We start from the raw sequence: 13,917 nt of genomic DNA on the forward strand, positions 1-13,917 counted from the left end.
GAGCGAAAATAATCCGCGAAGGCACCAACAATCTCTTCGCCCGAACTGAATTCTCGGTTATCTCTAACCATAAGGCCGGGGATACGCGTAACGCCCCTACGAGACCGAGCATAAGTCCAAAAGCTCTTGGGATCAGATCTCAAAGATCGCTCAATGCCATTCAAATATGACCCGTACGCTTCAGTGATCAGATGCTTAGTTAACGTCCTATAGCGCTTAAATTCTGCCAAGCAGTATGTCGAACCAGTACGCTTGTGACTCGTATGCATTTTCCACTTCATGCGAATGCTATTTTTTATTTCACTAGTAAACCATACGGGCCAGCGTCGGCAAGGAGAGCCCCTCGCCGTTACAGGTACAGACAAATCTAGTACACTCTTTAGTTTCTCATAAAAAAGTTGACACGCCTCGTCCACGTTGGTGGCGTGACTGATTAAATTGACATTATTATTGTGCTTAAAATGACAGAACTGATCGCGAGTCGTACAATCAATCTTGAAACACAAGGCAGGATGGTGGGAATCCTCATCCAGTAGAGGATCAAGGTCGTGACTGATTCTAAGGCTCAGGTTAGTGAAGATTAAATCAAGTAAGCGGTTATTCTTATTAAGGACTGTGTTAGATTGACAAAAATCATGGAAGTGTTGAAAATTATTTAATGCTGTCTTAAATCTGACATTAGCATCAACCGAAGAATACGAAGGGACGTTGAAGTCGCCAAGAAGGACAACACGTTCACCAGCAACGTACGGTAACGAATTATTAAATAGATCAAAGAATGCTTCAAAAGCATCGAACGGTATAGCCGGTGGAATATATAAAGTAAACATGTAAATTAATTTCCCATGGGCGCCCTGAAACTTGACTCCTACCACATCTATCAAAGGCACCGCATTAAGCAAACAGGAGAGGTCCAGCTGACACGCCATTAAGGTATTCCTCAAGCAGATCAAAACTCCTCCCCCCCTTGTCAAATCAAGAGCATCAAAATTGCGGTCACATCTAAATGCGACATAATCGGCGGGACAAAACTCCTCATTAAACACATCCTCTGACAGCCATGTCTCAGACAAACATACAATATCGCAATTGGACGAACATAAAGAATTTAAAAGGGTAATTAGGATGTTCAGATTATTCCATATTTTTTTAGTTTTTTAAAACTATTATTATATTAAAGGTTGGGTTCACTGATTCAACAAAATCTGTCCGATATCACAATAACTCAAATTTAAGATTTTTCTAGTGAAAATAACAGCTGTTCTGAATTGTTTTAATTGTTGTAAGTACTCATTTTTAATATGAAACTTTAAAAGAACTAAAGCCGCAGTGATTAAATAAACATTTTAAGTACTTAGAACAACAAGAACAATTTAGAGCAACAAAAAATATGTGATTTTGCAAAATTAATGTCCATGTTAAACGTAAAACACATCTAGAACAATTTGAATCGACAAAGATTGAGGTATTTTAGATTGTTCTATATTTTTTAATTCTTATTGCGTAATATAAAACCGCTGACACAAGAATTACTAACTGAAACTTCCAAAAACTTTAATTGTCAAAGAGTAAAGTGCCCTTTAGAGAGTTGTTCTAGTGAAAATAATAGCTGTACCAGATTGCGTTAGCTATAATAAGTATATATTTGTAACATGGAATTGATAATAGAAAAACTATGATCACAACAATCAACGAGACATTTCGGCGGCCATACCTATTTTTAGTTATAACTTCGTAATACTGTATCCCACAATTTTGATTTTCTAGAACAATCACTAGAACAACGCAGAACAACAAAGAAAATTTCATGTTTCCAAAAATGGGGGCTAGTCAAAAAAACCTGTTTTTTCGGTTTTCTCGTGGAGTTTTTATTTTTTCAATTTGCCGCTTTGGAACAATGTAGAACAACTCTAGAACAATCTAGAACAACAATAAAAAATTTAAAAATCAAAAAATGGGGGCTAACTTCCCGCACTCGAAATCATTAGATTATTCTAATAAACGCAAAGAATAATCTGGAGGGCATTCTGAAACCAGTCAACCTAAGTCAAAAGATTATGATTACATCATTTAAAAAAAAACAAGAAATCTACTGAAGATAGAAAGAAGATGTAAAGAGTAAAACCAGGCCGGATTACAGTGGTCATCGCAATCTGGACTTGCCGTTTTGACCCAGATTTATAGTCATACTGGACTGGTAATACCTCAACATTTCATAAGGTGAGATATGAAGAGACAATTCTCGACCTAATCCATACCTCAGAAACATATGTAGAAGTACAATATGATATAGGATTAGAGTTGTTACAGTGAATCATTGTAAACGATCGCCGATCACCCGTTACAAGAAGAAAAAGTAGAGAAATGTTGCAAAACTGAAGATGTTAAGGAACATGTAACTCCGCCCCTTTTTACAAGGGTTGACCGTAAAAACTTACAAAATGTTAAGATGCTACTTAATGTCATCATTTTATAAGTGAAAGAAAAATAAATGGGACGAAATAAGAGAGATTTAAATCGAAATTCGTGAAGCCTAGAGGGGTCAATCCGTACTAACTGATTAGCCAATACACGTCACCTCTGAGCAATAACCATACTTCAAAAAGTATAGACAGAATATCCATTGTATGTAGTGCCGACCACATTCATATCAATTTTGGCCGAAATACATGGGTTATCATTGATCTGTACCAACCAATGATGTCGCAGGCACATAACCACACCAAACAGCAAATTTTTGTTATTTCGATAGCGGCGTCTCTAATAGATATGGCAATTTTGCTTGTTAGCAACATCTAAAAGTGCGCCTCGTCGCTAAAGATTTGTTTTCATTTTTGTCAAAATTGAGGTCCTCTTCCAACGAACAAACAACGTTGCCTATGATCATTAGGGGTGCCAATTGAAGTCTGTAAAAGTTCGAGATCTTGTGTATGGTGAAGAATTGATTTCCAGCAGGCTAGACGGATGATCTTGCAGCGGAGGTGCTACCATAACATCGCCGACGCGCCACGTTGTTAATGTTTTTTGTAAGTATATAGCGCTAGTAGTTATAACCAGAGATTTTGTGCTCAAAATATTTCCCTAATCCCTATTTTCTAGTGAAAATTACTGTGTATAAATAATTACAGACAATGATAACACTAGGGAACAATTTGTAATACAATTTCTGTTGAGTTTGATTTTTGAGTTGTTTTATAGTTAATTAGATGTGCTGAAGTTTCCTGTAAAAAGTTGATGTGATAAACAAAAACTAGTTATTTTTGGATCAATTGGCCTAAAGTTAATTGAAACCAAGTCAAAGATTTAAACCAACGAAATTGCTGTGATGGACAGAAGGAAAGGTCCCTCTTAGGCTTAAAACACCAGTGTCTTCAGTTCACTTAAATTCCCATCTTAAATACCACATATCGAAATGTTTTGTCACATTTGCTATAACAAAAATAAAAATAGATGTCAAAATCACAAATTGTTAAATGTTGAACTGAATTGAGTAGAAATGAATGTTTTCCATATCGTTTCTTGGTGTTGGCTGCTTAGTCCAGACAAATCCACTTAACTGAACAATCTTATACTAGCGCTAAAGCATTCAAGCAAAAAATGAGAAATGGTTTGTAAGGTGAAAATGCTGGCAGTTTTTGACACAAAAATGGTATTTCATAAACATAGGAACAGACAATAAATTTAAATTAAAGAAAGTAATTATTGTAGGGTTTTAATTTTAATCAACAAACTTTTATATTTAACTTGTTTTTAACTTTTTCCATGTTTGATTATTATCACTAACTCTTTTAGAAGATATCTTTTCAAAGTTTGTAGATGTCACATTATTATCATCGTCATCTGAAGTTAATTCATTTTCATCACCTACAAAAAAGAATAATAACAAAAGAAACGAATATATAAATTATAGAAATTGAATATTTCATTATTATATACCTGATGAATCTGAGGGTACATCACCTTGTGTTTGCTCCTCGATTAAATTTGTTAATAAATCATTGGTTTGTTTTTGTACAGTTTTTATAATAGGATTAAAATCGTTTAAGTTTTTTGGTATTTTTTCAGTTATGTTCCACGTCTTTTCGTCATGCCAAATTTTTATTTTAATCATTTTTAATGGAAATAAAAAAGAAGATAATATCAATAACCTCAAAAATATAACCTTACTTTTCCCGAAAACCGAAAATAATAACAAAATCCCTTAAAGCGTCGATATTGCCATCTATGAATCTACAGTTGTATCAATTTTTTTTTACATTGTTTACGTGTTCTCTCCTAGATGGCATCTAAAACTCCCAATGTCAATTTGACATTATAGGTGAGGTAAGCTTTGTCACTTTGTGCATCGTACTTCAGTCCTGATTACACTAGATAATAAAAATTATCCCAATGTCTATTTAACCAAGAAAATAAAAGTAAACAAACTATAAAAAGTCGGGGAATCACAATGGAAAATATCCAGAGTGAAAAAGAGGAACAACACCAAGAAACGTTATTGGTGAATGTCGTCCCTGCTCAAATACTACGTTTCGACATGGTTTGTCGCGTTTGCGGCAATGAAAACGAGAAGAACATTCAAATATTCGGGGCGGATGGGCAGAACTACGAACTAGCCCTGAAAATGAACACTTATTTACCCATAAAGGTTGCGGAAAACGACCGTTTGCCAGCTGGTTGTTGTTGGACTTGTGCATCAGCAATACTTTCCTGGCATGATTTGATTGTAACAAGCATAGAAACCGATCGTAAAATTAGGGCGTTGCAGATAGTTTTAGCTAAGCCGCTTACGATTCCTTCGGAAAGAACCGAAGGTGAATGTGAACCTGTTCTAAATCACCGGTAAGAAATTTTTTAAATTAATATCAGTACTATATTGAGTAAAAGCACTTAGACCTACACCTTTTGTAGTTATTTTTTTATTTAGAGATAATTCTTTTCAAACTGTCAAGTTTTATTATTATAGGTTAAGTCTAATCCAACATTTGACAAGTCAAACGTCAAATTTGAGTTAAAATTCAAAATTATCTTAAAAATAATATCATAACACTGGTTTTCTTGTTGATTTAGTTATAGCATTGATAAAATTAACTTAAAAGAATTTATAAACGATATTTTTGTTTTAGAACGGACCAAGATGATTCATCTGTAAGTCTGAGTGCTTTATACGACAATACCATTCCAACTGAATCAACTTTATGTAATGAGCTAATACCTAATAATAATTCGCATGATATTAATAAGGGAGAAATAAAAATATCAGAGTATCTCGAAGAAACCGATTCAAATGTTACTCAAACCGAGTCGCAACTTCCATCAATGAATGATACCGATAAAAATGTTGTAACAAAGCCAAATTTCTTAAAAGATGAAAATAACGAATTTGAATTTGTGAATGTGATAAAATATGATTTTTCATGTGAATATTGTGGGGCTTTATTCATAAAAGACGAAGATATTCTTCGTCACGTGCGAGAACAACATGGCAACGAAATTGATTTAAATGAAACGGTCAATATATCACAAAATTCCGAGAAAAAGGAAAGACGTAAACACACTAAAATCGATCAAGAAGCTGTGAATGCCGCGAAAGTCGTCGTCGACGGAAAAGTTTATTACAATTGTAAAATTTGCGGAAGAAGTTTGTATTCTCCTTACACATATTTATGGCACGTGCGAATTCACACCGGAGAACGGCCGTTTGTTTGCGATTTATGCGGGAAACAATTCCGCGTTTCTCAAGGTCTAGCAAGACATCTCCGCGAAACTCACCAAGGGATTAAAAAATTCGGATGCGATATTTGCGGTCGAATGTTTTCCACGCGAAGGAACGTCACCGAACATAGACGAATTCACACAAACGAACGACCGTACATTTGCGATTTGTGCGGTAAAGCGTTCAAGCAGAAAGCTTCGCTCTTTGTACATAGTCGATCGCACACCGATCACTTTCCTTTCGGTTGTACATATTGTCATTTACGGTTCAGGACTAAACCGCCGCTTATGGTACATATTACGAGACACACGGGCGAGAAACCGTTCTCTTGTGATAAATGCGGGAGGTGTTTTCGGGTTAAATACGAGCTAAAACGACATATGTTGGTGCATTCCGATGAGAAACCGTTTGTTTGTGGGGAGTGTGGACTTAGTTTTCGACAGAAACGCTATTTGAGGAATCATACGAAAACTAATCATAATCGTGTAAATGTGCAATAATATTATTAATAATTTAAGCTCTTTTTAAGACATTTATGTAAATATATCCTAGGTTTTTAAGTGTTTTCATTTTTTTTGTCTCCTTAATACATAAATATAATTATTAATTGATTTAAAAGTAAATGTGTTCTATTAACCCATTTGCATCATTCAGAAGAAATGAAGAAATTCTTCTGAATGATTACATTACATTACATAGAATACATATCGGGTAGGCGGACCACCCAACCTTGCACCGCGACCCTAAGGATCTATTGTACCCCGATAGATATCGTTATCAAATTTCACCGTGCAGTCCAATGCTCTTAACGAACATTAATACCTTGCTCGGCGAAAGGTCATTCAGATCTTTTGAGGAGATAAACTGCGACCCAAAAATCGAGAATCTGATACGGTTAACGGCAGGGCAGTGGCATAAAACATGCTCAACCGTCTCTGCTTCCTCCGCACATAGTCGGCATTCAACATCGTCGGCTAAACCCAACAAGTTGAGGTGTGCTTTTAATCGGCAGTGCCCAGTAAAAACACCCATTAGAACTTTTATGCTACTACGGGCAAGTCCTAAAATATTCCCGGGTCTCATTCCAGGAGAACTGGTCCACAGTAGGCGAAGTCTCTCTTCAGCCCACAGTCCAATCCTATATTTGGCCATCGCAAATGATACACCAACTGCTGGTTCCGGTCCCACAAACGCTTCAGCGCTGCCATCTCGTGCTAGCTTATCTGCCGCTTCATTGCCAGCAACCCCAGAGTGACCCGGGACCCAGATCAGAGAGACTCTGTTATCACAACTCAGTGTGTTTAATGTTCTCTTACAATCATTAACCAGAGCCGACACCGTTTTCACGGCTTGCAGCGCCTGGAGAGCGGCTTGACTGTCTGAGAAGATTCGTACTGTCATGTTCTTCACCCCTCTTTCAAGAAGGATTTTAGCACCCATGTCAATAGCAAATACTTCCGCCTGGAATACAGTACAGTACGTACCCAGGCTGTAGGCTTGCTTAATTCGAGGTGTCTGGCAGTATACTCCTGCTCCTACCCCTTCAGGCGTTTTTGATCCATCTGTGTACAAGCAAATGTCTGCCCGAACCAGAGAATTTTCATTTTCGATCCAGGACTGCCGCTCAGGCAGTACAATCTGGTATCGAGCATTAGTCACTGATAGTGATACCGCCAAATCTGACGGCATTGATAGCACAGTATCAGTGCTTATAATGTCTTCCGCAGCCCATTGGTAGGACATGTCGGAACAGTTTTGAGCATATTGCTTAAATCTGTAAATGGTTGTTCTAGCTACTTTCTCTATATGCAAATGCAGAGGAGATAGGCCAAGCAGAACCTCCATTGCTAGAGTTGGCGTTGTGCCTATCGCACCAGAGATTGCCAATCCAGCTACTCGTTGAATTCGTGAAAGTTTGCTGATAACTGAAGTCTGTCGGACTTTCCTATACCAGGCTGCTGCTCCGTATGTGATCATAGGTCTAACCACAGTCACATAGAGCCAGTACAGTCTTTCAGGGGTAAGACCCCAACTTTTTCCACAAAGACTGCGACAAGTCCACAAGGATAGTCTAGCTTTGTGCAAAACTCCCTGCAAATGTCCATTCCATGACAGGGTTTTGTCTAGGATTACTCCTAGATATTTGACTTCCTTTGAGAAAGGAATTTCTTCACCTTGGATAGTTGGGCGGATTAGTCCATCCAACTTTCGCTTCCTGGTGAAGGGCACAACAATTGTCTTTTGCGGGTTTATTGAGAGGTTCTCTCCCTTACACCAAGCGCAAATGGTATCTAGGGTCACCTGGAGGACTTTAGATATCCTCGGCAAACAGGTTCCTTTGACCATAACGACAATGTCATCAGCATAAGCTTGTATTTCCACACCAACGGCTTCGACTATCGCAATCAGATCGTCAACTAGGAGGGACCAAAGCAGGGGAGATAACACCCCTCCCTGCGGGCAGCCACCTCCCGGCCTGAAGCGTATCGTATCACCGTGGAGTGAAGTAGAAACTATTCTTCTGAATGATATTACCAAACTTAAATTATGTTGAGCCTTTTGGATCCAGCCAGACATTACAGCAAAACAACAGAAAAGTTTATTTATACAAGTTTCACTACCACCAATAATTTATGGTTACCTATAATCCATAAACCAGTTGGTTGAGCTCATGGCTAACATTCTTTCTCCTTTTACAAGTAAAACAAAATTATATGTCACAAATTCTACACATTTTGTGAAACCATTTAAAAGTATAACGTTAGATCCCCAGGAACCTTCATTTACCAAAGTACCAGCCAAAGATGCCGTGGATGGTCTTCGCCAAAAACTCATCCCATGGGTTTGCCCAAGTACCTATATTCCAGGGCTAGTGGTGTACTGTTTACTATCGACAAATTTTAGCTAAAAGGAAAAATTCTACGAGCAATGCGAAGGGGCAGGAATGGGATCGCATTTGTTACCGATAAAAGTTAATGTCTACATAGCGTTGATTGAAGAAGAAGCGTTAAGGAAAAGTCCGTAGAAACGGAAGCTGCTAAATAATAATAATAATATTTATTGATCACAATGTACTACACTTCAGAATAAACAACTAAAAATGGTTTCCTATAACAACTGATCAATCGTATGGTGAGATTCAATATATATTGTTCTTCCACCTCACCATAAAGTATATAAAGAGAAAAAAAAAACAGTATAGCGTGTTAAATATAAAAAAAAGAATCGCGACAACGGTATAAAGCTATAAACAAAACAAGAGTTTTAACTACTAAGTTTTAACATATAATACTTAGGTGAATACTACCAAAGGCCACAACAAGTCGTTATCGATACCATGTCAGTACTCAAAAGGGTTCCCCAGAAATTAAGAACAAATTTAGGTAGAACAAAAAGATTACAAAAACATTCAAACGCAAAAGTAAGATCTGTGACTATTAAGAGATTTACAGGTATTGCGAACACTGCTGCCCAAATAGAAAATCAGCATAGCGCCTCCTGGCGGTGGCGGCAGACCCACACTCTGTCAATGCGCAACCAGAAGGGAGCTCATTAATTACTTTGCATATCTGGTATGAGAAGCATTTTTTAAAACTCATAGTGTGGAATATTGGTGGAGATAGCCTTCCCTTAAACCTCACATTAACCGAGTGCACGTCACCCCGAAAAGAAAACTTTTTTACAAGATACGCTGGTTTATGTAGAGTGAGTAATTTATGGTAAAAACCTACAACATGCAACATTCTTCTCCCCTGCATGTTCAACCACTTTAAAACCGGCAGCTTACAGCTGACGTGATCTCTGCGTTTCAACCCAAAAATTAGTCTGATACAGGTGTTTTGTACCTTTTGAATTTTCCTCTTCAATGCATAGGACAGAAAGGGTGCATACAGTGCATCGCCATAATTAAACATTGATAGTACTAAACTTTCGCATAGGCGCACTTTTGCACTATGATTAACAAAGGCTCTGTTAGTATAAATAATTCTAAGGCTACTGTAAGCTCTTTGAACGCATTTATTGACGTGTTCATTAAAAAAAGGCCCTCATCGATTAAAATGCCTAAGTTTTGTACTGTTTTTTGAATAGGTAGTAATTCGTTATTTACACAAATTTGTAAGTCATTAATGACTTTTTGTTTTTGTTTCTGAGGACCAAACATAATAACGTTTGATTTTTTCTGATTAATTTTAAATCCATGTCGGCTTGAGGTGATACGCAAATATTCTAGATCACTATTAATTCGCACACAAGCCTGTTTTATATCATGAGCCGGAAAAGAATAGTATATTTACGTGTCGTCGGCGTAAAAATGGGTCTTGCAATGCATAACCCCTTGGTTAAAGTTTGATGTATATAAAGCATAAAGCAAAGGCGAGAGTATAGAACCCTGAGGAACGCCAGAACTAGTGTATTGATATTCAGATTGTTCATCACCCATAAATACGGCTTGTTGTCTATGTGTTAGAAAATCATATAATAAGCGGGTAGACTTATCATCAAAACCGGAATACCTCAAAATTGATGCCATTGTCTCATGATTGACCGTATCGAACGCCTTTGAATAATCTAGTAGGCAAAGAACTGTTAAATTACCTCTATCGGTTGCGCGAATTATATCATCAATGATATGTATCAATGCTGTCGTGCAACTGTAACCCCGTCTGAAACCCGATTGGTTCTGTGGTAGTATGTCATTCTCCTCCACAAAGGAGACCATTTGTTCATAAAGAATTTTTTCTGCAACCTTTGCTAATACTGGCAGAATACTAATGGTCTCAGGTCGCTAAGTACCGTAGGTTTAGAGATTTTGGAAAGCGGTTTTATTACGGCTTTCTTCCATGTCATTGGAAAAACACATGTTTCGATGTACGCATTTATAGTATCGCGAATATAAGGTAATATATGTGGACAGCACAATTTTAAGCATTTCATATTGAGACGATCATGACCAAGCGCATTGCTCTTAATTGAATTAATTGCACGCTCCACATCCATATCCTCCACCACGCGAAAGCCAAAAGACAAGTTATTCCGTTTGTTGGAATTATAAAAGTTGACCAGTTCTAAGTCAGGAACACCTCCCCCCGATACCGCTGCAATAAAGTAATTATTGATATCATTGGGTGACCCAAGGTGAGGTAGAACTGACATGTTTTTTCTTTTAAATATTCCCGTATTTTGCAGTGCTTTCCAACAATCATTTGTGATGTTCAATTGCGACTCAAAATATGCCCTGCGCTCATGAATAATCGAGGTATTAACTAAATTACGTGCCGATTTGTAATATTCCCATTTCGCTTCTGATCTGTTATTACGGTAGTTATTGTACGCCTTGTCGCGCAGTTTTTGCATATGCTTTATTGTATCTGTGATCCACGGGCACGGGGTACGTGACTTCTTGATTAATTTAAGGGGAACATGTACGTCAAGAACGGCCAAAACGAGCTGAGTTAAAAAGTCGGCTTTGATGTTTGCGTTGTCTAAATCGAAAATATGGAAGAATGGCATTCGATACCGTTACCTTTTAAATAGTTACCTTTCCTGGATATTTTGGTTACTAGAAACATTCTGATTTAGCTATGCGTCTGTTAAGACGTCTAAAGCGGTATGTTTCTAGATGCACGGTTTAGCGCTGGTGTTAGTCTAGTTTTATTGTTATTCCGCGCTAGATTGTTGTATATTTTTATTGAGCTATAACGGACACTGCGTTCCCCGTATTGATCCGTTACATCGAGGTTTTATTGTAATGTGCAATTATATTGATGCCCTGATTTCTATGGAAATATATTTTTGTATATTGTATCTTAAGTGAAATTCACTGTATGTATTCTTATTGAACTAAAACTAGAACTAACCCTAGAACTAGAAACATTCGGGTTTAGTCGTCTTAAGAGACGCACGGCTAAACTCGAATGTTTCTAAGTCTAGTGATGGTGTTAGTGTTAGTTCTGATTTTAGTTGTTATTCAGTGTTAGGATGTTGTATGTTTTTATTGAAGGAAAAGTAGAACAAACACTAGACCTGGAACTAGAAACATTCAGGTTTAGCCGTGCGTCCCTCAAGACGGCGAGAGTTATAGCTGTTATTCTGTTATCTATTCGCTCCCTATTGAAAGCCTATGTATGTGTTGTAGCTAGCGCGGATATGAACTTTTCGGTGATAATGGCCAGTTAAAATCCGCACATGTCTGGGCTTACGATGTAAATGGGTTAATTGATGTTAACATAAGCGTTGTTTAATAATCATTTTACCATTATCGTTTTATTTTGTGTTGTTACAGTAAAGAGACAACGGAACATAAACATACTTCTCTATCATGGAGTAAAACTGAATTAACCGTTTTAAATCAGCTGGAAGCTTCAACCGGTTCTACACAAGTAGAAACATCCATTTCAAATCAAAATGATCAAACTCCATCAACACAAAGTGATTCAAGTATTCAATCATCCACAACTACCACAAAACTAGCTTTTAATTGCGAATTATGCAAAAACAAATACCTTCGAAAATTCGATTTAAAGAAACATATGCTACATAAACATTCAACAAATAAATCGGAAACAACTAACTCGAATAAGAAGAATAAAAGAGCTGATTTAACGAAATTCAAAGTGATGATAAACGATAAAGCTTTTTATCAATGCGACTTATGCGAGAACCGTTACGAACACGGATACAATTTAACACGCCACAAACTTAAACACAGCAACGGGCCAAAACCCCACACTTGCGACGTTTGTGGAAGAAGATATAGCACGAAAAGTGGATTGAAACGACACCACGACGAAACTCACACGGCAAAGCGGTACGTTTGTAAAATATGTAACGGAGAATTTCGAGCTAAGGTCACTTTAACTCAACACATGAATATTCACACGAATACCCGCCCTTTCGTTTGCGATGTTTGCGAAAAAAGTTTTCGGCAGGAATCTTCGCTTCGGGTGCACAAGTTGTATCATAGTAATACTAATTTTCGGTTTAAATGTGAGATATGCGCTAAAAAGTACAGAAGAAATTGTGAATTAAAAGTTCATATGACTCTTCATACCGGGTTGAAAGCTTACAATTGTGAATTGTGCGGGAAAAGTTTTCGATTGAAGAATACGTTGAAGAAACATGTTAAATTACACGATCGATTGGATGTGTGTCGTTGTGATGTTTGTGGTGCTAGTTTTAATCAATTAAGGTATTTGAATAATCATAAGAAAACACATAATGTGGATACATGAAACAATTATTAAAATAAATAAGTAAAACTTTTTCAACATTTTCTTGGGTATTAACAATAGTATAGTTGTTATTTGGTAAGTCTTGAATATTTTTAAAGTATAACGGACCTCCGAATTTGAATTTATTAAAAATGGTAATACATGTTCAGTACCATAGGTGTTCCAGAGGTCATCCATGTTTTTGAAGGATGACCTCTTTTTCCTTTTTTGGGGATGTGCATTTGTTATGGTATATGTGCCGATGACGAAACCATCTCAAACCTCTTTTTTCAACACTGTGTATGACATTTTCTGTTGTTGACTTGTACCCTTGTTTATAGATATATGTACATAGTTATCCAACCGGACGAGTTGGGTTGCTTTAGCTCGTGCTGCCTCTAACGGCAAACGAGAAAAACATCATTTATGAATGAATTGAATAAAATTGGAAATGCAACTTGTAGTAGAAGTTGCATACTCAGAATAAAAGATTAAGTGAATTTATGTGATTGAACAGGAAATTGTTTAACCGGCGAGACGATAGCAACAAACTTTTTCCTTTATATTTCCACCTACTTCTAGGGCCCATATCTTCGTTATCTAGAAAGATAGCGAAAAACTAAGCACACGGTTGGAAAGCTTGGTCTTTTCTCTATCTTAAACCGAGTTTTCGTCCGCCGATATGTTGATAATGAGAGCAAGAAAAAATAAGAAACGTCCCGCTGCATTCAAATTACCTCAAAATTATCAAACTTCACGGCCTTGTGCAGCCGTTACCAGATGGAAATTTAACAAATGGTTTACATATTCGGAAAGAGCTGACCTTGGACTATCTTATTCCGAGTTTTCGTCCGTCAATATCTGTCGACGTCTGTAAAGAAAACGCTGATGAAAAGGAGCCTACAGTTGACAACAAACTTTACTTTTGTATTTCCATCTATGTACTTTTCGGACGGATATCTTTGTTACTTATAACGCTAGCGAAAAACTAAG

At 37.1% G+C, this 13,917-nt stretch overlaps 1 protein-coding gene and 1 long non-coding RNA gene across 3 annotated transcripts; one reads left to right on the forward strand and one right to left on the reverse strand.

Moving 5' to 3' along the window:
- Positions 1-3,696: 3,696 nt before the first annotated feature.
- LOC139430406 (uncharacterized) lies at positions 3,697-4,179 on the reverse strand. Its single transcript, XR_011640893.1, has 2 exons — positions 3,937-4,179; positions 3,697-3,864 (listed from the first exon to the last, which is right to left on the reverse strand). It is a non-coding gene; the product is annotated as an uncharacterized lncRNA (long non-coding RNA).
- Positions 4,180-4,303: 124 nt separating this feature from the next.
- Positions 4,304-12,966, forward strand: LOC111420141 (zinc finger protein OZF-like). 2 transcript variants are annotated; one of them, XM_023053071.2, is made up of 2 exons: positions 4,304-4,839; positions 11,997-12,966. In XM_023053071.2, the coding sequence occupies exons 1-2, from the start codon at positions 4,448-4,450 to the stop codon at positions 12,943-12,945; spliced, it is 1,341 nt and encodes a 446-aa protein (XP_022908839.2). In that variant the 5' UTR covers positions 4,304-4,447; the 3' UTR covers positions 12,946-12,966. The 2 variants fall into 2 exon arrangements, with proteins under 2 accessions (XP_022908839.2, XP_022908831.2); XM_023053063.2 differs by lacking the exon at positions 11,997-12,966 and adding an exon at positions 5,124-6,278.
- The last annotated feature ends 951 nt before the right edge of the window (positions 12,967-13,917 follow it).

The sequence above is a fragment of the Onthophagus taurus genome, chromosome 7, assembly GCF_036711975.1.
Source record: "Onthophagus taurus isolate NC chromosome 7, IU_Otau_3.0, whole genome shotgun sequence".
In the NCBI taxonomy this organism is placed as follows: Eukaryota; Metazoa; Arthropoda; class Insecta; order Coleoptera; family Scarabaeidae; genus Onthophagus; species Onthophagus taurus.

Coding starts and splice junctions, on each gene's coding strand:
- LOC111420141 (XM_023053063.2), top strand. CDS start 4,448: ATGGAAAATATCCAGAGTGAAAAAGAGGAACAACACCAAGAAACGTTA. Junction 4,840..5,123: donor GAACCTGTTCTAAATCACCG/GTAAGAAATTTT, acceptor TTTTTGTTTTAG/AACGGACCAAGATGATTCAT.